At 39.5% G+C, this 27,242-nt stretch overlaps 2 protein-coding genes across 2 annotated transcripts; one reads left to right on the plus strand and one right to left on the minus strand.

The window, feature by feature from the left end:
- The first annotated feature begins 1,137 nt into the window (after window positions 1–1,137).
- Window positions 1,138–3,737, plus strand: LOC117813133. Its single transcript, XM_034684250.1, has 5 exons — window positions 1,138–1,183; window positions 2,144–2,302; window positions 2,394–2,495; window positions 2,763–2,954; window positions 3,065–3,737. The coding sequence occupies exons 2-5, from the start codon at window positions 2,144–2,146 to the stop codon at window positions 3,254–3,256; spliced, it is 645 nt and encodes a 214-aa protein (XP_034540141.1). The 5' UTR covers window positions 1,138–1,183; the 3' UTR covers window positions 3,257–3,737.
- myo1ca (myosin Ic, paralog a) lies at window positions 3,728–25,776 on the minus strand. Its single transcript, XM_034684249.1, has 33 exons — window positions 25,760–25,776; window positions 19,859–20,097; window positions 17,080–17,238; window positions 16,873–16,988; window positions 15,079–15,277; window positions 14,841–14,921; window positions 14,493–14,672; window positions 14,305–14,403; window positions 12,683–12,796; window positions 12,524–12,595; window positions 12,306–12,425; window positions 12,107–12,189; window positions 10,934–11,039; window positions 10,747–10,827; window positions 10,553–10,644; window positions 10,362–10,456; window positions 10,193–10,239; window positions 9,971–10,051; window positions 9,613–9,718; window positions 7,924–8,041; window positions 7,708–7,821; window positions 7,500–7,576; window positions 7,165–7,233; window positions 6,872–6,956; window positions 6,613–6,772; window positions 6,423–6,506; window positions 5,380–5,473; window positions 5,218–5,273; window positions 4,999–5,134; window positions 4,450–4,520; window positions 4,271–4,368; window positions 4,062–4,161; window positions 3,728–3,948 (listed from the first exon to the last, which is right to left on the minus strand). Exons 2-33 carry the CDS (start codon window positions 19,874–19,876, stop codon window positions 3,922–3,924), a joined length of 3,138 nt encoding a protein of 1,045 aa, XP_034540140.1. The 5' UTR covers window positions 19,877–20,097; window positions 25,760–25,776; the 3' UTR covers window positions 3,728–3,921.
- Window positions 25,777–27,242: the final 1,466 nt, after the last annotated feature.

Here is a 27,242-nt window from a genome sequence, read left to right on the forward strand (position 1 = left end):
GCTGTTTCAGTTTTTATAATGGCAATTTGCATATACTCCAGAATGTTATGAGGAGTGATCAGCTCAACTGCAATTAATTGCAAAGTCCCTCTTTGCCTTGAAAATGAACTTTATCACCAAAAACTCATTTCCACTGCATTTCAGCCCTGCCACAAAAGGACCAGCTAACATAATTTCAATGACACACAGGTGTCACACACATTAACACAGGTGTGAGTGTTGATGAGGACAAGGCTGGCGATCAATCTGTCATGATTGAGTGACAGGACACTTTAAAAGGAAGCTGGTGCATGACACCATTGTTCCTCATCTGTTAGCCATGGTTACCTGCAAGGAAACACGTGCAGCCATCATTGCATTGCACAAAAAGGGCCTAACAGGCAAGTTTATAGCAGCGAGTAAGATTGCACCTCAGTCAACCGTCTATCGAATTATCAAGAACTTCAAGGAGAGAGGTTCAATTGTTGCCAAACAGGCTCCAGGGTGCCCAAGAAAGTCCAGCAAGCGCCAGGACTGTCTCCTGAAGGTGTTACAGTGCAAAAGTCATGACAAAATGGCTCGGGGAACAAAACATTAAGATTTTGGGCCCTTGGCCAGGAAACTCCCCAGATCTTAATCCCGGGCGGGTGGACAATCAAAAACCCACAAATTCTGACAAACTCCAAGCATTGATTATGCAAGAATGGACTGCCATCAGTCAGGATTTGGTCCAGAAGTTGATTGACAGCATGCCAGGGAGAATTGCAGAGGTCTTGAAAAAGAAGGGTCAACACTGCAAATATTGACTTATTGCATGAATTCTGTGTAATTCTCAATAAAAGCATTTGATATTTATGAAATGCTTCTAATTGTATTTCATTATACCATAGAAACATCTGACAAAAACACCTAAAAACCCTGAAGCAGCAGACTTTGTGAAAATGTAATATTTGTGTCATTCTCAAAACTTTTGGCCATGACTGTATGCCTTACTTACTTCCACCTGAGTCATATTTGTGGCCACAAGATCATCACTGAAGAGAGGAAGAGAGAGAGGGACAGAGAGAGAGAGAGAGGGAGGGGGGGGGGAAGAAACTCCAGATATAGTAGGAAACTGAAAGCACAACATGACAGTTATATAAAGTGTACATGAGCCTCACTAAAGCATGAAGGTGTCTTCCTCAGAGTTCACTGCTCCTCCAAGGTAAGACCATCTTAACTATGAGAGAAGTTTTTCACATGAGCTGAATACTTTTAGCGTTTGTTAGCAGTCGAAGGGAAACAACTGAATTGAATTTTAAATTTAGCTCTATGTGTACACTTAAAGTTTATTTTTACTGGAGTTAGTTTATTTAACACAATGTGAGTTTATGGGAAAAAAAACAGACAGACAATTACAGAGTGCACAGTCCTTTCATTGTTGACCTGAAATATTTGTTGGATATGTTTAATTTGGAAGTCTTGGATACATTCAGTGCCTTGTCCAAGACCATGACAGTAGTTTGAAGACGTATCTCTGTACGCTTGATGACTGATGTTTGGTATTCATAATAAGTCAGCGTCCAGCCATTTCTTATGAACTGAGAGAGCTTGTTTGTTTTTAAAGTTGGAGGGATCACTCAAAAACCTTGTCATCTATTAAAAACAAATAATGAAACTTAAGATTTGCATCTCTAATCCACAGATTCATTGACAGGAAACCCCAAAATAACTCATTAATTTAACACCGTTGTAGTTCGATTGTTGAATTTTCAGCAGTGTTGTCTGGTGCAGTAAAATCTGTCATCTGTTGTCATGTGACTTGGGACATCGCACTGATATTCTTTAAAGCAACACCACAAAGACAGTGCAGAAGAGATACCAGATGATTCCAGTTTAAAACCAATGAGAGGGATCTATGCAGTTCTGTTTTGATGCATAATTGTAAGGATTCTGAAAGACAGCACGTATGGTGTGCATAAGTCAATTTTCTTCAAGACGTGTTGACAGGACTTCCTGTCAGATGCTGAGTTGCGAGTTGAGTTCCCATAAAATCAACCAGTGTGATAACTGGCTGCAGATTCTTCTTAATTTGATACCACGAAACACATCAGCCGGTCTAAACCTGAAAAAACAGCTTTCAGCACAAAGATGAGATGATGTATGTGTTGTTGTCTTGTCTTAGATGACTGTTTGGTGTCAGATTCTCGTCCTCCTGTGCTGCATGCTGAACCTGGTGGAGTCTTCTACTCCATCTCAAGTCCTTCAGAGGAACAAATACAACAACTCCTTTCGCCTCGCAAGGTCCACCCGAACCCGTATCCAGCTGCTGCAGAAGAAATATGTGAGTGCTAAGATTGACATCCTGCTTGGCTTTCTCTGTTCACATCCAGTCTCATCTTTCACTGAGTCATGTTTACTGTTTAATTTTACAGAAGGAGGAGAAGTGGTGGCACAAGCATTTTGAGGACAGAGGCTGGCCGGTAAATGGCCTGCCATCTCTTTCTACAGATTTCTACAGCTGGCTGAATCTGACGGTTAGTTCCTGCATGACTGTTTCGAAACAATCCCACAGAGCATCACATTTTCAAACTTTTTAGAGAATTTCAACCATTGGTTTGCTTCCTTCCACAACGGGGGAAACAATTGTAAAATAATGAAATCCACAGACAGTCAGCCCTTGGTGAATGTAAATCTTGTAAAATTTTAGTGGATTTCCCCTTGTTGAATTTCAAGCTTAGAAAAAGGGTTGTGCAATATTTTTGATTATGTAATCATGAGGCTGTCTCTCTTTGTGCATTCAGGACTGGGATCGACTGCATGCTGCTTTCAGGGACCTGCAGGTCTACTGGACGAGACTGGAGAGGAAAAGGAAAGAACTGGAGATGGAGGAAAAGGAAAAACTGGCGGGGCAGGCAGCCCGTCCTACTTTGTCTGAGAGAATCATGCACATTCAGCTGGACCTCAGAGACCTGATGAGTAAAATCAGCATTCAGGTATCCACTTCGTTTTTACTTGAAGACCATGAATGGTTGTCCCACATGAAGACTTTTGAAGAAGTGACACTTCTGTCTGTTTCAATAAAACCTTTTGCTTTCTCCTTCAGATGAGGCACATGCGCAGCTCTTGGACGAAGCCCACTTCTCTTCCACATTTAGACCCAGAAACCAGCCCCAGAAGAGAGTGGGACAGCCGACCGGAGGGTTACATCATTCTGAGGGAGCTAGACCTTTACCTCACCAAGCTGGCAAGAGACTTCCTTCTGCTGGCCTCAAAACCACTGATGACTCGGCAATAAAAAAAGGGCTGAAGAAAAGGGACCTTGACAACAAACACACATGCTCATAAACAAAGTAAGAAAAAGCTGAATTGACATTAGCACAATAACTGTGATAACTTCAATCATTCCTATAGTAGAGTTAACATCTTAGAGCTTCTATTTTTAAAGATGTCTGGCTGCATGTTTAAGGGCTTTCTTGGGTATTTCCCAGAGTTTCTGTCTCACCTCTAACTGTAAGTTCACAATAACATCCCAGAGCAGACACAGCACTTCCTAACATCTGGTTATTTCCCCACACCCTTCATCTACAGGACTTTCCAAACATGTATTTGCTATTTATTGATATTTATTAACTTTTATTTATTTCAAAGTATTTGGTTTTTATTTCTCTCACAACACAGAGATAAAGTTGTTTACAGTAAAAGACTTTTTATATTTGATATATTTAAATATATATTTGTATGACTGACAATAAAGAGATGAAGCATCTGAAACAGTGGCCACTTCGTGTTATCATTTTTAGATTTTTACAAAAATAGCAGTTATTATTGCAGTACTGAAGGTGTTCTTGTAATAATGAGGATGGATATGAATTAATAAGGGATCTTCCTTCTGTTTAGTATTCTACGGGAGCTCTGGGTGTCGTCCTTTTACTGTTCGTCTGGTTGCAGGTTTCTGTTTCTTCATGTGTTGTCGATCCGAGGGGCCGTCTGCAGAGTGAAATCACATTTAATGAAGTCAGCTGCCTGAATGTTTTTAATTTGAAAATTCCCCTTCCTACCTTCAAGCGCCACACATGACTTCAGTACAGGCTCTGACTCACCACTAGCAGATGTCCTCTCTTGCCTTTGGTGACCTTTAGCTCTGATCCGCGAACAAAATCAATGATTCCCTCTTTGCCTCGAGAAACAGCAAACTTGATACTACACGCCACAGACGGGGTAACAAAAAAAGACAGAGAAAAGATGAGTACGGTTAGGTTGGCATTTATACAGCAGGGCACCACAGAGAAGCACTTGAGACAGGCCTCACCTGCCCGGGCTGACGTTGACGTAGTTGACCTTGCTGGCCATCATGGAGAGTTTGGTCACCAGCTCGATCACGTGGTTACAGTGCAGCACCAGATCGCCCTGAGGGACACACAGCTGCTTTTAGACGGGTTACACTGTGATGCACCAGTTTCAAGTCACGACTGCTGTGTGTTACTGCACCTTCTGTTTATTGTCCTCATTGGGCAAGTGAATAACAAACATGCCATCGCTGAGAGAGCTCACAGAGATACCTATTTGAGAAAAAAATAGTTTGAGATGCACTCACTGAGAAAACACAATCAATATGAATCCATCAAAATAAAAAAAACCTGCTTTATTATTTTTACTTTTCAGTTGAGCACATCAACCATCACAAGGAGGTTGTCATATGAAAGCCTCATCTCCTGATTTTGTTTCAGTGTGAATCATTATCCTCTCAGAGAAAAGTTTCCCTTTTGAGAAGCAGTTTCTTTTGACAGAGGACTGAAAAGCTTTTGAAACAAACACAACCAGGTCGCCATGGATATTTCTGCACATGTGCACAGTAACTGAAGTATTATGAATTTTGCAGAACAGAATAAAATAAAGTTATTTGAAAATCCTCCATCTTTGCAATTGAAGTAGAGGATAAAAAAAGTATCCCTGCAGTCATGGTGGATTCAAGAACGTTATCAAATACCTTCACATCAAAATATTTGTTCAATTTTACTGTGCAGCATTGGTTTTTACCTCTTAGGGTGGCGTACTCAATCTTCTGTTTGATCTTGGCTCTGTCCACCAGCACAGCAAAGGTGTTTGTGAGGAGCAGCTGGCGCGGGTGCGGCTTGTATCCCCTCCTGTCATGCTTAATGACCGAAACCCCGTACTGAAAAGAAGTGTTGAGAAATGTTGCTGTAAAGCAGCTAACTTTTACATTCAATACCAATCATAGATAAAAACCTGTCCCACCTGCACTTTGTCATTTCCGAGGGTCTGGACCACTTTCAGATTGACCTGCTCACGTTCTATGTCAAGCAGGGAAAAGCCTCTGTGAGTATTTTGTGTTAGGTTACATCTCCTGTATCATGTTAGGTATGTAGAGATGTAATGAATGCATGCATCAACATGTACCTAGCCTGGAGTCCAAAAACAGCCTTCCAACACTTGCAGGGTAGCTGTCTTTCTGATCCTTGAAGATCTCACTTGCTATAACTTTCTGCATCATCTGCAGCAAAGGAGAAATATCAAGCAAGTTGAAAACTGTCATATTCATTCATATTTCTAAAAGTAAAGGAGGTCATGCTTTTTTAAATTTTATTTAACCTTTATTTAACCAGGTAAAACCCACTGAGATCAGGATCTCTTTCACGAGGGTGACCTGGCCAAGAGGTCAGCAGCACATGTCACAAAACAGTCACACGAAAATGACAGCACAAATTAAAACGTACAATTTATAAATACATAGTGTTTTACAGTATGAATAAGAGGAGTGGAAGCTGTAACAAAACAACAAGCAATAATTTAAGGTTTAAATCACAGGCACTGTTCAGTGCTCTCACGCTGTCTGTCCCTCAGGATAGAACGGAAGGCTCCGAGAGTCATAAGTTCAGAGAGTTTCAATGTAGTCTGTAGAGCGTTCCATGCCATAGGGGCAGCAAAGCTGAAAGCTCTTTTTCCGAATTCAGTCCTTACCCGAGGAACAGATAAAACAAGAGTAGTGTTGGAACGCAGGGTATAGGAACTGATTTTTCTCTGCACTAAAGCGCACAAATATTGAGGAATCAAGCCTAAAAGAGCCTTATAGATTAGGGTCAGCCAGTGTTTATACCTACGTGCACTCAGAGAAGGCAAATTTGATTTCACATACAAATCACAATGGTGGGTGAGACGACTACAGCCAGTGACAAATCTCAGTGCCGAATGGAAAACGGTGTCCAAAGACTGGAGACATTTGGATGACGCACTCAGATAAAGCACGTCCCCGTAGTCAAGAATGGGTAAGAAGGTCGCTGTCACTAGTTTCTTTCTGACCCTGAGAGAGAAGCAGGTTCTGTTTCTAAAAAAGAACCCAAGCTTCACACAAAGTTTAGTACGCAAATTATTAATATGGGCTTTAAATGAAATCTCCTGATCTAGGATAAAACCCAAGTACTTGTAATCTGTAGTCGGTGTACCTGCTTCTTCCATTCAGGCTGCACTCTCCTGCAGTACTTGGTGACCATGTTCCTCATGTGCAGCCTTCGCAGGTGCTCAGAGGCCTGTAAGCAAAGAGGAATAGTAAATGCTGAATTTGCACAATCTTAAGATCTCAATGTTTTCACTTATATGTGAAGTATCATATATAAGGATGTAGGGTGTACATACCTCAGTGAGTAAGGGAGGAGGCGTCGGCCAGCTTTTATCCAACACACTCTTGGGCAGGTTGTTACGTAGGTTTTTGAGGAATGAGCAGCGAATATGGTCCAGGAAGTAGTCATTCTCAGGGCAGTATTCTTCGTGCCGGTAGATGAAGCCTTTGATGAACCTGACAAAATTACAGGTACATGTAAAGGAATTTACATTTTATTGTACAAAGCATAGTTGGAAAATATATGCAAATAGTTTCTAAGTATCACTACAGCACCTGCGGATTAACTCGGCAGCCTGTCGTCGCCTCCTTGCCCTCCTGCGTGCTTTCATCCCTCGCCATGCAGCCTGGATCACTATCACTATACATACAACATACATGCATATATGTCAACACAGAGACAACTTTAATACTCAGCCTGAGAACATCCTGAGTTTAATACACACTGAAACAGACAGTCAGATCCAGTCTCACAAGATATAAAGTCAAAAATAATTAAAAAGCATGAAACAATGACATAAAGTCTGCTAACAAACTATGAGGGAGTCAACTGTGGGAGTTGCTCTGACCTGCATTTCTGATGCGCTGGTACTTCGCTCTCTCCCTGTAGCCTCTCCATGATGTCTGCAGGGCCAAAGCTGGAACACAAAGAAAGAGAGTCATGGTGGATTTATGCTCCGGTGACAAAACTTATCCATAGTCCATTGGAGGATTTATATCACAAAATAAATGTTTGATTAGGGGTCATTTCTTTACAAATAAATGTGAGACTAATGTAAGTTAGAAAGTGTGCAGGTGTTTTTTTTGCCTCTGGATGCACTTCACTATCTTTAATGTACCTGTCTCATGAAATAGATGTGCGTATTGCTTTTATGATAAAAAGAAAATCACGATTGCTACCTACCTATGTCTGGCTTTTTGGCTTCAAGTGCATCCTCAGTGGTGAAGAGAGTTTTTGGGAAGCGGATGAAGATTTTTGACCTGTAAAAATTCAGTCAAATACAGTTGTGGTACAGTCACATGTGATGACAATGTCATTAAAAACTCCTTCACACTGAACTACTCAAAGACCATCATTACCAAACTATCTTTCCACTCCACACTTTACACACCTGCCCAGTTTGTATTCCTCTTCCTTGTATCCCAGGTGGTTGACCAGTGTTGAGACACCATCAGCAAGTCTGCCATGCCAATTAGGCCAGGTCTCCGGACACAGGGGTTTATACCTGAGGTCATTTGTACATCATTATAAAGACAGAAGGCTACTCAAAGCACAGAGAATATAAATCGACAGATGCTGTGAGCTATTCAGAGAGAAGTAGAGTCACCTCTGCAGGAAGGCCTCAAAGCGGCGTCGATAGGCAAAGCCAGCTCTCCTGACCCTCAGGTTTTCCATCAGGCCCAGGTACTTCACCTGGTGTCGGACCAGGACTTCATCAAACCTATCTGCAGGGAGAGGCCAAGTACATGGGTGACAATGATAAACCATATTGATTGATTGATTGATTGATTGATTGATTGATTGATTGATTGATTGATTGATTGATTGATTGATTATTTTAATGACCACACAGCCAATCTGGTGGAATTTGTTATCAGTACAGCTGCAGGTTCCAACATTACATTTAACAGAAGACATAGAAACATAATTGTACATGTAGATGTAACATTTCAAAATACAAAAATACAAGGACCATGCCTAATCCTCGGTGTTTAGAGTTCAGAGTTAATAAAGTTGATGCAAGGGGAATAAAACTGTTTTTAAAACGGGTTGTTTTGGAGGCAATTGTCCTGTAGCGTCCTGTATGATGAGCACTAAACTATAATATATAAATTAATTTGACTTATTTTCAGACCTGCCTTTACTTCCTGTGTTCCTTGTTTAACTGAAACGTTCGATGTCTCAAGATGAACCTTCTTTTTCTTTTATTCTAACCCCTGTGTTAGTTTAAGGCATCCCTATGACAGTTAGTGGTAGCTGTGGCTCAGTGGTAGAGTGGGCTGTTCTTTATGCAGCTCCAGCAGTCTACTAGTTTCCTGGACCGACAGTCACTTTGTATAGCAGCTTCTGCAACAAGTGTATGCATGCTTCTGTGAATGAGTAAATGTGACATATAGTGAAGCCCTTTGAGCAGCCCCAAGACAAGTAAAGCACTCTATAAGTGCAGTCCATATACCATTAAAATGATTCCGAGATTATAATTTAATCCCTCCATAGGGAGGTACTTTTTGTGAAACTGAAGAATGCTTTCGATTGAGAAGATTAAAATGATTCACATCTTCACGGGGCGAAATAGGCAAATATAGAGACTTGGCAAATGATTTCTACGAAACTCAAAAGCCTTCTACATTGATTATGTTGATATATGGTGGCCTGGAATAGGTGTGAGATTGGGATGAAGTTTTGGGCTTAATTTTCTTATTATTGTCATTTATCAATATTGTTTTATTATATTTGCTATGGTTCGTTTTTGTTCTTCTCCCCTTATTTGTATGTGGTTGACTTCTTGCACAAGGATGATGTTTCTGCTTGTGCTGATCAATATATTGCTTTTAACAACCTGCGTACAAATATAAATAAAGTAAAAATTTGATCACACAAAAAAAATGTATTCACATCGTGCAACCACGGATGACCCGATACTGATAACTTGACTCTTGTATTTACTTTTATTTATTTTTGTATCCCCTTTTTTTCATCTATTATTTATTTAACTTTTTACTTTATTATTTTCTCTATTTGTGCTCTACTCTTTTCTACTACGCCTGTGTTGCTTCAACAACTGACCCCCCCCCCGATCAAAAAGAGAAATAGAAATAGAAATATAATAAAAAGAAATTGGATACAAAGAGTTGTGACACGCATAATACCAATAAACAGAAAATTCAGATTTAGTTTTAACCCATGTTAGCATCACAGCAGATGTATCTCTGTTTCAAAATAGTCTTTCTTTGAGGAAACCAACACTGAAATAAACAATGATGTATAATTCAAGATTCAAGATGTTTCAGTGTACCTGGCTGCTTGGCATCATTAGGTTTGATACAGCGGACATAGGACGGCTCTTTGGACATGAGGATCTCCTTAAGTTTCATCAGACTGGTTTTAAACTGAGTGGCAGCCTAGAAGACACATGGAATAAAAAGATAATGTGGAAAAATCTTTGTAAATGTCTGCGCTTTTAAATTCAAAAGCATTTGTAAGCACATTTTTATATTAACTACTTATTATTATTATTAATAAAGTAATCATAATATGATAATATAAAACTAATTAGTGTGATTGAGAACCACATTTTAAAGTTATCAAAACAGCTACATTAATCGAGAGAGAGAGAGAGAGAGAGAGAGAGAGAGAGAGAGAGAGATTCCCACCGTCTCTGGGCGTTTCTGGTCTGTCACTTCCTTTCTGCGGAAACAGTGCCGCAGGATCGGGTTTTCTGACTGGCACATGACCTGACAAAGACCAAACCACATAACCACATGTCATCATGACAGGACACGCCCTCCACGTCCTCTTCACAAGTCAAAGCAGGCTTCACGCAGGTTTTTAAAGGCAGTTACGAGGCTCTACCTTTACACTTTCATAACTCTCACCTCTTTCGGGTTCCTGTTCAGCCACTTGTTGTTTTTGTCGAGGAAGCCTGAGTCAGTGAATTACAAATAGGGCATTAAGCAATCAGTGGGTTGTAGACTACTCTCTTAAATAAGCCAAACCTTGAGCTAGAAAGTCATTTGATTGATCTATTAATGAATTATGTGTTACCGTTGACGTTGTAGTTGACCTCTCCAGCATAATGCAGCAGCCTGAACTCCTCCCTGCTCATTACCCTGCGAGTTTTTCCATTTGCCAACTTGTGACTAAAAAACACACACGTGGAAACATAAGGCGTCGCAGTTTGAAGAGCCAAGTGTACTGTAAGTTAAAATTAGTGTGTGATGTGAAATGGTGCTTACGTGACAAAATGTGGATGTCCCCCCAGCGTGTCCTCTAGCTTCTCCAAAAAGGAAATATCGCAGGCTTCTCCAGGCCGGAGACACTCCTCATCCTGAGAGAGAAGTCACACTTATACACTTCCTTCACAGCAACAAGGTGTAAGAAAACATCACATACAGACAAAAACAACTAGTGTTGGAGTTATCATGCGCACCAGAATAGATATGATGCCTTTGTGCTTCTCCTCTATCAGGTCACAGATGATCTTGTTGTCGAAGTATTCCACCGTCTCCCACTGGAATTAGAGGGGAACATTTGGAGAGCAATGTCCTGTCAGCAATGACATAATCGTATCAATATGTAATTAATCTGACTGACTTCTCAACAGACAAGAGACTCACTGCAATTCCCTCAGTCTCGTACTCCTCCTGCTCGGACCTCAGAGTGAGCTCAATAAACAGCTGCTGGAGCTTCTCGTTGCAGTAGTTGATGCAGAACTGCTCAAAGCTTAAGACACAAGAGGAAGGGAAATAGGTTCAATCCAGGTCAGAGTACACTGGAAAAAATGCCCCTCCAAAAACAAGAATATTATTTCAAGGTACTTTTACCTTGAAATAAGCAAAAAAAATCTGCCAATAGAACAAGTGAAAAAGTGCTTGGTAAGATTTCTTAAAATAAGACATAATATTTGATCTTAAAATTAACAGGGGAAAATTATTCTAAGCAATATTTGACCAGTATTTTAAAGCTTAGTGTCTCAGAATAAGCCAGGTATGCTAACAATTAGTATTTTTTCACTCAAAAAAGATTTTTGCACTAATAAATGTCATGTCAACTTCTTCATTTGAGATATATTCACCTTAATTTGAGTTGTATTATAGCAGCACTTCTCTAGGTTAAAGACCATCTTGTAGTTGAAATAAGATTACAAAGTTTAATTTGAGCATTTTGAGATATAATGTCTTCTCATAGTGAGCTGGATATACTAATATTCAGTCATGTTGTTTTTTAGGATAAGCCAGCTATGCTCAACAGTAGGTGTTTCATTGTGTGCATGTAGTTTGAGGATGTATACTTTTATCTGATTTAGAAGAAACAGTGCCTGAAAACTGTAACCCACCCTTAAAAACAACAACTTTTCTTTCTTTCTTTCTTTTATCAATTGAGCTGTTTTCTGATAGATTCTCCAATAAAATGCATTTACTTAAATCAAGCAAAATCAAGATTATCCATATTCTACAAATAAGATCTCAGCTTGAAAAATATATGAAATGTAAAATAAACCTTGTTTCTTCTAAATTACAACTCAAAATAAGATCATTTCAAGATTGTTTGACTTAACAAGATATTTAAGATACATTTTCTTAAAACAAGTCCCACTATCTTGCTCAAATGTCACTTGTTACATACATTTATCTTAAATTAATTGGGATAAGACATTTTGACTAAAAATGAGACAATTTCACTTGGTAAGATTTTGAGTTTTTGCAGAGTTACGTGTGGATGAAATGTGCATCACAGACTTTGATGGGGAGGATGTAAAACAAAAAAGGGGAAACATATAGAACTTGTACCTATTGTGCTGTAGGACCTCAAAGCCATAGATGTCCAGAAGCCCAATAACTGAGGAGGCTTTGCTGCTGGGGTAGATCTCATCCTACACATGATATAAAGGAGCAGGCATAAAGTCAGTATTAAAACCCATCCACAATGCAATAACATGAAGGATTTTTCATTTCTGTCCTTGACTTTTTACAGGAAATGTTGCTGCACCTTCAAAGTCAGTGACTGGTTAATCTTCTGCACCATCCAAGTGAAGGTCCGACCATACATAGACTTGGCTAAAGCATCACGGGCAGCAACTGCCTGCTCAAAGTTTAGAGGGCTGATCATCTGTAATACAAAAACATCAGGTGACAGAAAGTTATGACATGACACATTACACAACAAACAACAAAACACATTAGGAACAAGGACACTGAGGCCGTCACCTCCTCTCCTTTGGCAGTGAGTTTCTTGTGAGTGAGTGCCTCCCCGAGGGCTGAGCCATCAACACCCAGCAGCTGCAAAACAACAACACATCTGTGCTCAGAGTGCAAAGTTCTTGTGCATGTCTGAACATCCAAAAGTTCTACTGGGACTGTTCTGACCTTTGCAAGATGGTTCAGCCGGGTCTCAGTGGTGATATAAGTTTCTCCCTCTTCCCCTTCTCCAAACTGAATGTTTCCCAAGTGGAGGACACCGGCAATGATGTTCAGCATTATCTGGAGACCGACACAGGAAACAGTGAACAGCTATAACCTCATTGATGAACTGTTTGTTTATGAACTACATGGCAGAGTCACAGATAGAGAATCAGATCAGGAGGAAAAGTACTTTTTTAACTCACAAGATTTGCAAAATAATGGTTAGCTTGAGGCACACTGTAATAAGGGATTTTAGTTTTAGTTACCTCAGCTCACTTTCTTAAGTCAGTTCAACTGAAATGTCAGTTTTACTTGAAATATCAAGTAAAATAGTGTCCAACTAATCAGTCCAACCAGAGTACTTCAGGTAACTTAAATTTCCTTGTTGATACAACTAGATGTAAGTATGGCCCCTGCACAAATGCACAGGAAACCCCTTATAGTCACTAGACCGACCAACCTTTGCAATGCCATGTGCTGCAAGAGACACTCGTTTTGGATCAATGTTTTAATACTTTTCTGCATGCAGTGCAGAAGCTAAGTGTTTACTAAAGAGAAATTTTCAATGTGTGATATTTGTAGACTTTTTTACTACTTAGTTTCTGTTTTTATACCTACATAGTTCTTATATAGTGAGAGCACTCTTCTGTTATTCTGCTTACAGTTTTGTAAGTTAAGTGTTTACTTCTAGATCAATATTGAACATATGCCAGTTGCCATATTAATCCATTCTTCATGATAGCATTCTGATGCCAAATCAAATTCATACCAAAAGCTATTGTCACTTTTGACATTGGATAAAGTACTTTGAATGTTGTTCCATGTTGAGAAATCATTTTTATAGTTTTTTTTTTTAAATTGAGGCTTAGGTTGTTTTAAGAAATGACAAGTACTTGTTTTTTTTAATGAATATAATGTTACAAGTAAGATGAAAAAGTCAGGAAAAAAGTTACCTGGCTGCCTTAAAAAGATAAGTTGATTCAACAAAAGACTTTGTTGAGCAAACATTTTAGACATGTTTGCAGAAGTATTATTTATAAATTGATCCAACAAGATGCTTAATTCAGGCAAGTTATATTTTCATGTTTTTACAACTCAATATAGCTGTAGAAACTTGTTGATCTGATTTGTTTTTTCATGTTGTTTCTACTAAGATTTAGGTTTGAAAAACTTAAAATTGCTTGTTGGTCTCACTAAAAAAGCTTGTTGATTAAACTTAAAGTATGAAGTTGATAGAACTAATTTATCAGCATTGTCTTTGTCACCCCAACTAATAAAACTAAGTTTAAGGAACGAAGACAAAAGTGGAAACAACTTACATTTCTTGGCTTGCAGAAATTATCACTTTAAGGCAGCCAGGTTACAGATTATTTTAAATTGAGCTAACTTTTTTTTTCTTACACTGCAGATATATTTGAACAATGCAGGATTCAACATTTCAAATATGAGTTTAAAATGTTTAATGAGACAACAGTGGAAATAAACAACATAAAATAATAATGCTAGTAGGTTTCAAACATAGTCGGTAAGCCAAAGAACACGAGTGAAGTAAAAAACAGTGCTCATACTCGGTGAGTGTTACCCACCTGCACTTCCTCCTCAGTGAAGCCGATAATCGACAGAGCCTTCATCACAACTTTCCAATTATTCTTGTCACTGACAGAGCTGAGTCTGGGACAGTTGCCCTAAAAAAAAAACCAACAACATAATATTGATGTAATGTTAGAAATAGTTTGAAGACAATTAATTCAACCAACTTCTGCCCCACACACACCTTGACCAGGTAGTCATAGTTCTGTGGGTTTCTCTCCAGGTCCAGTGTTCTGAGCAGGTCGTCGTCTCCTCCATCCAGGAGTTGATAAAAGATGTGGAAGTTTCTCTCCCCTTGGTTCTGGTTCACCACACGTGATTTCTCCAGCAGGAAGTTCATGATGTGGCTGCCCACTGGTGCCCCCTAAGGAGAGGAAAACACAGAGGCAGACAGCTAAAGTTCAAAGCAGGATAGGTTTGAATGTTTCAGCTTCAATTAACACACAAACTAAATTAACTGCTGCTATCATTGTGAGCATGAGCATGTCTTATTTTACTTAAGAGTGAGAAAGCAAAGGAGGGTTTTGTTTACCCTAAAGTCAAACTGGACGTCCATGTATTTTCCAAAGCGACTGGAGTTGTCATTCCTTAGAGTTTTTGCGTTGCCAAATGCCTTCACAGAGCAGAAGAGGTAGAGAAATGGAGGGAAGAAGGGAAAGCAAGACAGACCAGTAACCAATGAATAAAAGTATATATTACATATTGAGTTAAATATATCAGTATATGTATTATGCCTTGATTGTGACAGTAATTGTTCAATGGTTAAATACCTCCAGAACCGGGTTGGACTGCAGTAGGCGGTCACCAAAGGAAGCCATGCGGTCATTAGTGGGGCAGGTCACAGCGTAGTAGAGGAGGATCTTCTTGGAGGCCTCTGTTTTACCTGCTCCGCTCTCACCTGATATAAGAATACACTGGTCCTTCCTCTCCGTCCGCATGGCTCTGTAAGTGTTGTCTGACAGTGCGTAGCTGAGGAACGACACAAAAGCAACGTACATTGAAGGATGGTGGCTGAATGAGGTCATTTAGATAAAAATAAATGTGTGTTTTGCTTTGTTATGAAGAAGTTTATCTTTGAAACTGTCAATATGTTTCATCTTCAGTCTCCTGGTTAAGGCCACAGCCCCACACAGTCACACAGTGGAAGTTTAAAATGAAGGACATTGTCTATATGGAGAGTATCACTGAGAGTTTACGGTTGAAAACTGATTGTTTCCGGATGTGGTGGGCACCTGTTGCTTCATTTCTTTTTGGTTGACTTTCTGATGGACTGATTTGAGATAAACATTATTATTATTTTAATTTACATTTTTGTATTTATCTTTAAAGTTTACTCTATGTATTTCTATTATTATTCTAATTTTTATTTATAAAATTATTTGAATTATTAAATTAACGTTTTTTATTTATTTATTCATTCGTTTATTTTGTTTTTATTAATTTTTTTACTTTCTGACTATGAACTAGGTGTTTTCAAAACCTTTATTTTTATATATTTGTGCATGAGATCCGCCTCTGAGTCTAATTAAAACGTTAAGAAAAAAGTCTCATCTCAACCTATTCAAATGTATAACTCATTAGAACCATTGACTAAGCCTTTGTGTTGCAGGAACAACTTCTTTTGTGACTTCATATTTTACTTCATGATCATTTAACCCTCCTGTTATGCTTGTTTTTCTGATACAGCAATAATGTTCCTGGGTCAATTTGACCCGGGGCATATTCAATTATCCAAAAGTGTCAGAACCCCAAAAAATCCCTGTACAAATTTTTTAAAATACAATTTTAAACTCCATTACTAACCATTTAAATCAAGATTTAGTCCATTGGTGTTCTTTAATTCTCACAGATCATGGTTCAATGAGGATAACTCACTTGTTTTTCATTCAAATTAATGTTAAAACTTTTTTAATGTGCATTGGAAATCCCTCAATATAAATACAATAGTTTTATTTGACATAGATTTTTGTTTATTTTATTTTACATTTTGATTTTTTGATTATTTTGAAGTGATGTTGATAAATGAACACAACACCACTTCTGTAACATGCTGCCCAGGTTTTTCTGCTGTATTTAGCTGGTTTGGAAGGTATATATTCCCTAAAATAGACTTTTAAAAGGGTCAATTTGACCCGCAACATAACAGGAGGGTTAATGAATTAGATGAGACAATTCAAGTGACACTTTTTTTTCGCTAAAGGTTTTATCTTAATTGTTTTAATGTAGGTAAATCTGAAAAATATATAAAACGGATTTACTTTCAAGGGGGAATGAGATTGGAGGATTAATTAATCATAACTTTTTGTTGTGTCCCCTAATTTACGTAATTTTGTATATCTTGAGCTGTATAAAGGCCTGTGTTAAAGTGTAAGGTTGAAAGCATTTATTGCATTCATACCCAGCTTAAATAAATGGTACATTCAATTATATCATTCTAGTTATGGTTCTCAACATGTGACCATTAGCTGGGCAGTTAAAAGGAAAGCAAAGGACAAGAGTTTTTTAAAAGAATGCTTGACATGTTGTGCATCAGTGTATGAAAAATACACCACTAAGTGACTCACATGTGAGGCGATATCTCGTAGAAGCTGACCCCTCTGTAGCGCTCCATCTGCGCCTTGGAGTAAATCTCCAGGTCTTTGTACGGGTTCACCGACACCAACACTGAGCCAATGTACGTCTGGGCCAAAAACATTAGAACACATTGAAGTATGTTTCACCACAGCAGCTGAGATGTTTCGCAACATATGAGGGAAAACTGTTTGTATTACATAGATGAGATTCTCTCTGAAGCGTCTCCGCAGGTTCTCTATGAAGGTTGCTTCACTGTTGTAGTTTTCAAGCAAGACAAAGTCCTGCACCCCAACCCTGTCCCGGGCTGTCAGGGCGCCCTCCATCACCAGGCGCACTCTTCCTTCAACATCCACCTCCTGCAGGGAGAGAGAGAGAGAGAGGGAGAGCTGTGTTACAGAGAGAGAGACAGAGTTACAGCACCAAAGACGGTTTCTGCTCTCATTTGCAATAAACTGACAATTCATGTAATTGTAATCTTGTCAAGCAGGGGGCACAAAAGGCCTTCTCTCTTATGTTTCTAATACATGATACATTCACCCACTTGTGAAAAAGTTTATATCTTGTGCTCTGTGTTGCAGTTAGTGCCACTAATATTTCACAACAGAGAACTCATTTATGCCACAAAAAAACGTTAGAACTGTTCTCAAAATGTCAAAGCAAATGTCTCAAGACTGACTGACCACATCACCAAAACAACACTCAGTAAACACAGAGTGAAGTTCAACCAGAGCCAAGATTAAACAGTGAAGACATTTAAGGAAAGTTAATCAGAAACAGACAACCTGGACTTATTCATTCTATTAAGATAGTGTGTCAGGATGTATGTACAGTACACACTGCTCTATATCACCAGACAGGATTAGCTAATGTTACTAGGAAAGTGTGTGTACATGTAAACCTCAGTGTGATGGCAGATTTTAAAGTGCAGACAGGAAATAATTAACAGTCTGCTGAGTGACATACTCAGATATGCCCTCAAGGAAAATCGAACTCACGTAACCCCGATCACAGGCATGCACACAAGCTTGATTAGAGCCAAGTTAAAACTTCCTCATGATAAATATCCACACACACATTTTACTGTCTAATCAATGCAGTAAACTCAAGCCAAGGCAGCTGCTCTCTATCTTCAGTATCAAAGTTTCATTTATGAGCAAAGCCCTGCTGTCTTTTTTTTCTACATATTCATAAAAACAACAAGCAGAAAGTGGAACAAAGGGGTTAGACTTCCACAGGACTTCTGTTGTTCTTAAAGGCAAGCCTCTCAGGGGGCTCATTTGGCTGTTTAATCCCGGTAAAAGGTCATTATCTCTGTTGCAGGAAAATGCTTGAAAAAACAAGAAGACAACAGTGGAAGACAGCCAAAAGGCTGGAGCAAAGGAAAGTCACTGGACACTTCCACTGCAGCAGCCCCTCCTCTCTGCTTCACCTTGGAGTATTGTTCTCCCACTCATGCAGGTGGGTTTCCCTCGGATGGTAATTACAGTCCACGGTCAGATTTTCCAAAGGATACAGCTAAGGAATGCTGAGGTCGGGTTCAGGACAGGATATGAGCGGATGCCACTGAATGTTTCAATGCATCTTTAGCTGTGCATGATTTTATATCTGACACGGAGGTAATGTCTTTATGCTACTACATTCATGATGCAAAAAGTGCAGAGACTAGCAGTGCAGAGCAGAAACTATGCAATGAGGTAACACATGTGGCAGTTAACCAACACAAAAACAAAATGTGGTGCATATAGAGTAGTAGTGCAGATTAACTTCTTGCTCAACCTAGCAACTTGATTAACCCAAAGATATTTAGAGAGCATCTCCATGTGTTGAGCATACACATCAACCGTTCACAGCGACTGACACTGACCAGCACCACCTGGCTCAGACTCTTCTGGCGTGAACATTTCATTCCACTTCTGACAGATTTTAGACCTGTTATGTTCTGTGCTGTTACAGAGATGTAAAGTAGCTTCTGTGGTGTCCACCCAAATCCAAATGAGTGTCCTAATCTTGCAATGCTGATTTTTTTTTTTTTTTTTAATCCTAACAGAGACAGCATTGATTGTGCAGCAATAAAAACTAAACTTTAAAACACAGCAGACACTGTTTTCATTGTCTTTGGTGGTCATGAGTTACAATTTTATTTTATTTTTTTTTACTTTTTTTAATCCCAGGAAGTTTTTAAGCATAACATTTTGATAGAAAATAATTTATTTTCTTTCAAACTGCTTCATTCTAAAACTCAGATTTCCTCTACCTCTGTGTTAGAGGAAATCTTCAAGGATGTGATCCATCTTTGTGTAGACACTCAGGTTGAGATAGCTTAGGGGGTTACATGTTTTGGATGGAGATATTCCCACAATAGAGTGTAATCCTTGAAGCTTTGTTTTCAGTGAACTGACCTGAGGGTTTGTTCTTACAGCAGTGAGAGTCTGATCTAGCTGGCAGGCCCTTGAGAGTGCTTCAATGCAGTATGGGGCATTGGACTCAGAGTATATGCCAGCTTCAGTGATAACTGCAGGGTTCTTTTAGGTGTAGCAGCAGTGACACCCAGTGAGGACTCTAACCGCAGAGTGGGACTTGGCTCCAGGCTCCATGACTAAGCTCTGCTGGGCCAACTACATTGGGATTGTCTTCCTTATAAGGCTTGCCCCACCACTCTGTCCCAGGGCGAGCTGCTCTGGTACCACAGCTGGCTCTTTACCACTGATGTGCCAGTAATGGATATGCTGTAAAAGACCAAGTTTACACTCTAAGGACTTCTAGGGTGAAAGCTTACAGAAAACCCAAAATACACTCTGACTCATACAAAGGCATGAACAAATCTCAAGTGACTCATTGTTCTGCTTTGCTTTTCTCCATGGCAGCAAAACAGATCTTGTTCCTAACTTTTAAAAGAGTAGTTAATGCACACACATGAACAAAACCATGCAGTCTGGACACTAAATATGAATTTATAAGGAGCATCATGAACCTTACCCTTCCTTGGTACCTCATCCTGTCCTGTTGTTGCTCTAAAAAAAAGCCAAACTGTTGGTCCCCCCCAGGCTGCTGCTCCTCCTCCTGTGTCAGGCAAACGTTTTCAGCTTTAACTTCTCATCCACCTTTGCCTTCGGGCGGCAGATTTAGGAAACTTATCCTCTTCTTTTAAATCACTTTCTCACTCTCTCAGCTTCAGTCTCTTTCTCCAGGTCCTTCCTCCTCCTCGTCTGGCTCCCCTGTGAGGACAAAGCATAAGCGCTCAAGCCAAAACACCAACAGTCCCTTCTTGTTTACACCTTCAATTCATCCTCCCTTTGACCACTCCAAGTAAATGTACGCCTCTCTGCGAGTCTCCCTCTCCTTTCCTCTTAACTGCACTGCACAAAACAAGGGCAGGAACCTCACTCAGACGTCATGCAGAAGAAAAAAAAAAGTAGAGGGAAAGTAAACTGTTGGATCCTGAAAAAAAGGGAAGGAGAAACAGAGAGCTAAGAGGGCTCGGAAAAATTTGCTAAGAGCTCCAGTCTACAAACATGTAATCAGAGTGCAGCGATATAAAAAGAGAAAAAAAGTGAAATCACATGATGAGATCCCAGTACATTCTTTCTTTTTTTCCCTCCCTGTTTAGTTTACTCCCTCCCTTTTCTCCCACAAGCTGAGACAGATTCACATGGGATGTGAGTTATGGAAGTGTTACACCAGAGAGACTGCCTGTCTCCTTGTGGCCCACCTCCACTCTGGATGAAATCAACTTTACCATCATTACACCACTTAGAGGATATATCCTCTTTATTAACACAATGATAACTTAAAATATACTCTGTGCATGGTGAGGCAGATTCTTTTTTTCTTTGTCCCCTCCTGTTTTAGGCATTTTTTGGAAGTGCAGTCAGGGACACGCTGCCTGGAAGAATAGCGCCCCCTCCGGTTTCATGGTCTGTCCTCTCAACCAATTTCCCCTCCCTCTGAGTCCCCGCCTCACCCTCTCTTCTTTGCCAGCATCATCAAATATCTAACGCTTAGGAATCTGAATAATGTTACCCAGATGGAGAAGCCCTTCACTTTTTTTCCCTGTGTCTGGAGGTCTTAAAAAGGCTTTAAACACGGAGGAAAAGTCTGCATGCTGCTACCCCTCTACCACTACGACTTATGACTGCAGCATGAAATGATACTGCTATATTCATATCACTACTCAAAACACCTTGGTTTCAATCAGATCTTCTTTTTGCTTTGTTTTTCTATATTTGGTAAGTAATCCTGTCACGCATGCCCTGACTTCCCTCCCTTGAACTCTTCTATCCACATGAATTCAAGCTTCATGCCTCTTAATTGATTCCTCTCCAGTTGTGAGTTCTCTATTCACACCAACATATCTTAAAACAATCTGTCACTACCAGTTTTGTAGGGCACAAGAATCAAAGGAACAAGTACAATGAGATGAAAGTTGTTCATTTAGTACGAAGAGAGAGGTTGACCACAGCAGAATGGCAACTATCATTGTGTTTCTCTATCAAAGCCTAACAGCACAGAGAGGAAATATTCTGGACAAAGGTTATTTCTTCGATCTACTACAGGGTGTACTGTGTATTTTGGTTTGAATGCTTTGAGGTATTTGTGTAACAACTGTGCCATTTATCAGGACATGTCTTTTAGTTCTAGTAGTTTGATGAGTATATTATAAATGTGTTTGTGGTCTCCAGACCAGTAGCTACAGTCTGTAAAGATACAGCTTCTAAATCATTTATATTGTATGGAAACAAAGCTCATCAAGCAGCAAAGGTTTACTCAAAGACAGCAAAAATCTACAGCATAATGATATGCTGTATATTAATATTGAAGCATCAATTTGAAAGATACTTTCCATTTAAATCTCTGCTTAGTGTTGTTAGAAAACCTCAGTTTTTGTTTGGTGGTGACATTCAGGACTGAATAATATGGGCAAGTAAAGTGCCAATAACACTGGCACTTGAATGGCCACCTGAGGCTTACTCAAAAAGAAAGTGGCTGTTTTCAGAATGGCCCGCTACATACTATCTACTGATGGTAGTAGGTACTGCCTGCTGCATACTGCGTTTGAATTTAGTATGTAGTATGACTGTTCTGTTGGATCTGTTCTGCAGTACGCTGAGCCAGACGTCATTGAATCTCTGGTTTCGGAAAGCAGAAGTAAACAACGGCCAAGCTGATAGCGTAACTGCTTCTTTAGCATCCACTTATGATTTAAAAAGTTAGGAAGTGGTTTATATGTAATTTAATAATTTTCACAGCACCTAAAAACTGAGTTCCCCCGTCAAAAAAAGAAGAGAAAAGAAAAAGCGGAACGAGCGCTGTGCATTGTGGGAAACAGTACGCGAGGCAGACTGGTCCAATGCATACTGTGAAAATTTCCCGAATCAGTAGACATCCGCAGAGTTTTGGCATACTGCAGATTTTGCTCTAGTTCACATACTACTTACTACATACTGAATTTGGACAAATCAGTATGAACTGCTAGTATAGTAGGCGGTTTCGAAAACAGCCAGTGTCTCTCTCAGTCAAACAAATGAGGCTGATGCAGAAGTTAGAAAAGTTGCAGTTCCTCAGGTGTCCACTTGAGGCTGACTCCAAAAACAGGGGAATCACCATTTACACTCATGTTCAAAAGCACATTTTCACAGCACCGTTAAACATACTACAGCCTGCTCCAATCAACTGTTCTTATCTGAGCACCTCACTTTTAATTCATAAACACAGCATGGTGGGTGATGTTTTATTTTTTTGACAGGAAATGTAGGGAGTAGAAAGTGGGGGAAGATACCTGGCAAAAGGTCATAGCCAGTAGTCGTACCAGCAACTGCCTCTGTAAATGGGGCAAAAACTTAAACTGCTCGGCCAATCAGTGCCCAGGAAGCTGAATTTTTTATACAATTCATCTGTTTTGATTGTATTAAGGGTAATAGTAATGCATAACTTTACATAATTAGGGGCGTGATTAGGGGCGTGGTTATTTGACTGACAGGTGGGCGTGTAGCAGCTATTTGTCAAGAGACTCAAGGCCCGCCTTAGCTCCACTTCTTAGTCCGTGAGATTGATGGGAAGTTGAGTCAGCATTTCCAATATGGTGAACACCATTGTTGGACTACAAAACGACTAACAAAGAGGCCATGTTTAGGATTACCACACTCTGTACCTAGATGAAAAGTTAATCTTAGATGCTGATTCTACAAGGCTGCAATCATTGTAGGTTGTCTGGTGACTGGTTAAGAAACATGAGGTGTATGTGTTTTTGGATGTTTAAGAGAGAGTGAGCATCAATGCCGCTTCAGAAACCAATGGGTGATGTCACTGAGACTACCTCCATATTTTATAAAGTATTTGCTCTAAATAGATCTACATATAAAATGTCTCTCTTTATTTTAAAAAAAATGTTCACAGACAGTTAAAAATGCTGTATCTACAGATCATTTGCACATTCATGATATATCTATGGGTGAAATTTAATATAGAACAGATTAAGCTATTTTAAGACTTTTGTATGATTAAAGGTATGGCTGCTTGGATTTAAAGGTAGGAGCTACTAGCAGTTTGCAACACCTTCCATTCAACTCCCTTCACTTGACCTCTTGGGAACACATCCTCTGTTCAAAATATGGTCACATTTGGCTCCATAAAACCAAGATGGTGAAGGCGACAACGCCTATTCAAGCCTTTATCAAAGCAGAAAACAAACCCAAGGGTTATTCCACAGTTGTTATCTCCAGTCTTCAGAAAAATAAACTCTTGGAGTCTATAAACTAAATATATGGCAGACAGATTGCATGCAACACTTTCTGATTTACTTTTGAAGGGCATCCAAGGCATAGCATGAGTAACCACATGCATGTGGAAACCTGAGGGTGCTCTCCTAACACATCTGGTTTCTCTACTCTGCACACTCTACGCATTTCACCATCTGGTTACCTTACTACTAATGAAATCCCGGAGATGGATAGAAAGTACAGTTTTACTGTAGAGTGCATCTCCATCATCTCTGCTAGTCATGTATCCTCTTCTGATGTTTCCCTGCTGAGTTTTTTCCTATAAGTGTTCCTATCTTTGCTTGGCAGATCCTGTAAGAAGGATTTCCTTCCTCGCTGTTTCCTGGTTTGCAGCGTCCACCTTCATGACTATTTCTTTGAGGTTTGCTATGATATGAACTATTCCTGTCTGAACTGTAGCTCCATCTCTTGACTGTGCACTTCTACCAGCTTTAAGTTGTCGCCTTCCTCAGTTCGTTTAAGATGTGCTGAAAATATAATGTGCGTTATCAGTGATCAATCTAAATCTAATTTTAAACCAAGTGTGTGAAGACTGAGCTGACTGATTTAAACCAACATCCCCTCACGAGTACATTCACTACTCTCCACCTCAACTGGCACTCAAACCACTTCTGCAAAACTCAACAGCAAAACATTTCAGACTGAGAAAAAATCTTTTTCTGCAGACATAACCCTCTGCCTGACTCCAACTTCACATAATTTCATTAAAATTCAAAACTAATGCTGAACATTTGACATACTGAGTAAGGAATTCAAGGAATCCTTGCATAACCTTCTTGGACGAATGCAGAGTGATTTAATCAATTCATTTTCTCTCATTTATTCTTGTTTTAGTTCAACTCTCTAGTTAAAATAACAATGAATCACAGAGGAATGATGGCTTCTCTAGGCGGGGTGGAAAATTGATTCTGTCTCTCTCCTCTTTCTTACAGTTCTCTCTCCCCCACCTCTCTCTCTCTCTGACTCTCTTTCTCACACACACTCATACACTCCACAGGAAGCTCATTCAAAGGAATAAATGAGACCATGGATATGAGATAAACTCTTAAGCACAATAAGTTGCTCATCTCACCGTGCTAGCCTCTGGCATTAGATGGACTTTCACTCTCTCTCCTTTCTCTGCAACCTTTAACCTAAATAGCTTCATAGTGCTATAATGTAGTGTATTGTGAAGTTAACAAAAAACTAAGAATGTAATTACTTTTTGAGTCACATAACTTAACCGTGTCATTTAGTCACGATATCCTTCGTAGGGACGCCATTTTGCACCTATTGTCCATCTGTGCTGAGCCCTTTCAGCACCCATCTGTTGCCCCTTTCACCCCGGTGTCACCTCTGCTGCCTCTCATCCCCAGATCCCTGTTACATCACCAGGGCTACTTTAGAAATTGAGAAAGGTGTGAAACAAAACCCAGTAAATCAGTAAGCAGTGGAAAACACACAGCAGTAATTTAGAAATAAAAACATCCAATCAAACACCTCTCTGTGAAATGGGGTTGCAGCATTTTCATGATATTTTCCTTTTGATGATAATTAAGATGGTCCGGATGAGGATGATATTTCAGGTCAATAGTTTAACTCACATGCACGATCGCTGAGGTAAAAACGAAAGTGAGCCTATCACAAGATCAACTTCTGTTGAGGGTGTATGAAAGCTTAGAGCTCGGCCTAGTGGTGATACTATCAATTACACTCTACTGGCACATATGCTTCTGGTTATTTGGAAGGAAGAATTGTCATACATTTTTTAATGTGTCCATATGAATTTGACTGCATGAGTTTCCATCTAGAAAAAAAAACAGTGTTGTTTAAAACAGGATAACACAATAAAAGTATAGTAGAGTTCCTCTCTGTATGCTGGATTTTCCTCTAAGTATTGTACTCTATCTGATTTAAGCAAAGTATCACAGTATGTTTTCCACTGCAGTTCAGCACAACAGCTTCAGTCATTTAAGTGAAATTTAGCATATGCATTAAAAAGCATTACTACATTAACATGCATCTTAGTCTTCACAACCATAGGCACATAAACATACACACCAAGATACAAATATAATGCATATCAAGCTAAAAAAAAACAAAAAACATGCATAATTCCTACCTGGTCTGGCTTCACCGAAGGTGCACAGGAAAACTTTCACCCACCTCCTGAAGGTGAAGCTCGAAGACTGAACACTCCATCGCCAGGCTGACTTTCTTTTCCCAGCAGCAGCATAGATGAAATTAACTCCCACAGGGAGTCACTCAATCCAGATGGAGATAATTACAGCAAAGCACAGGCACTTTATAGAAAAAAATACTTGAAACCATCATAGAAAGTAAAAACTGTGACTGTGATAAGTCTTCTTGCAAAATGCACAGAACATTTCAGGGATTTTATAGCCTTTAAATCCACCAGGAGGCGGCAACTCTAAAGTTAATGATCTGTGCAACGTAATCAGATATGATGCTGGTGACGGATGCCAGCCTCTGTCAAAGGTGGAGGAGCTGAGTAGTATGGACTGTACTGTTGGCATGTGAAGATGAGAAGAATGAGCTGCTTGGAATAAAAGTTGTTTTGAAAACAATTTCCATTGAAGTGAAATTCTTCCATTAATATTTCGAGTTACTTGAAATTGAGTATTATGCTTGACACTACCTTTAACTTAAATGGGAGTTTTCATTTATCTACAAAGAATTCCCATCCAAGAGGGATGTATTCTTTTCTGTAAAGCTTTTACATTAATGGGCCAATGAGGTCAAAATGTTACATTACATTAAATATTGAGAGAGAAGTCCAATAAAATATCAATCAGAGCAACAGAAGCCCTGACTCATGCCAAGGCGGCATGAAGTATGTGTGCACCAAGCAGCAACCTCCAGTCTAAAAATATGAGTCCAATGCGGAAGTGCTAAAAACTGCAGTTCATCGAGGATCCACTTGAGGCTGGCTCCGGAAGTACCGGAAACCACATACACACCAATTCAAAAAAGCAGATCTTTACAGCAGAAATAAACATGTTTACAGCCTGGTACAAAAGACAAGTGTAGTCTGGATAGGGGGGGTCTAAAGCAGCAATTTCGAACATATTGAGATTACGAGTCTTCCAATGAGGCGGGAACACTGTAGCTGTTTCCTAGGACGCTTAAACTCCGCCTCTTTACGTCACAATCACTCGACAGCAGCAATATGCGCCAATTAGCCTCAAAACGGCGCTTATAGAAACTATCCCTTACCAGAACAATTGTAATGTCTTTTACACAATGAAACTAGTGAACTTACTTTACTTGCTAGTGTATAGTAATAGTAACAGACAGAAACAATGAGTTACCAAGCCACAAATAAGCTAAGGCTAATGTGTGAATTTGCTAATGTGTACTTTATGCTAACCTAGCGATCAACAATCCCTTCAGGCTTAACACCAGGGTTTAGATCATAGACATATGTATGTCTATGGGTAAGATGGCATAGTTTTTATTTTTTAAATTATATATGCTAACCTAGCATAAAGTGTTGCAACTAAATGTTACTGAAGGATAAGATCCCTGATGAAATACTTAATGGCAGCTCTACCCTAAGAGTACTTTATATGGTTTGTAGTCAT

Source organism: Notolabrus celidotus, chromosome 5, assembly GCF_009762535.1.
Source record: "Notolabrus celidotus isolate fNotCel1 chromosome 5, fNotCel1.pri, whole genome shotgun sequence".
NCBI lineage: Eukaryota > Metazoa > Chordata > Actinopteri > Labriformes > Labridae > Notolabrus > Notolabrus celidotus.

Excerpts from the sequence above, each read along its gene's own strand:
- LOC117813133 (XM_034684250.1), top strand. The coding sequence starts at position 2,144 with ATGACTGTTTGGTGTCAGATTCTCGTCCTCCTGTGCTGCATGCTGAAC. Across the intron at positions 2,303-2,393 it reads AGCTGCTGCAGAAGAAATAT|AAGGAGGAGAAGTGGTGGCA; the intron begins GTGAGTGCTAAG and ends TTAATTTTACAG. Across the intron at positions 2,955-3,064 it reads TGAGTAAAATCAGCATTCAG|ATGAGGCACATGCGCAGCTC; the intron begins GTATCCACTTCG and ends TTTCTCCTTCAG.
- myo1ca (XM_034684249.1), bottom strand. Across the intron at positions 6,773-6,871 it reads GCTGCCGAGTTAATCCGCAG|GTTCATCAAAGGCTTCATCT; the intron begins GTGCTGTAGTGA and ends TAATTTTGTCAG. Across the intron at positions 4,521-4,998 it reads TGAGTACGCCACCCTAAGAG|GTATCTCTGTGAGCTCTCTC; the intron begins GTAAAAACCAAT and ends TTTCTCAAATAG.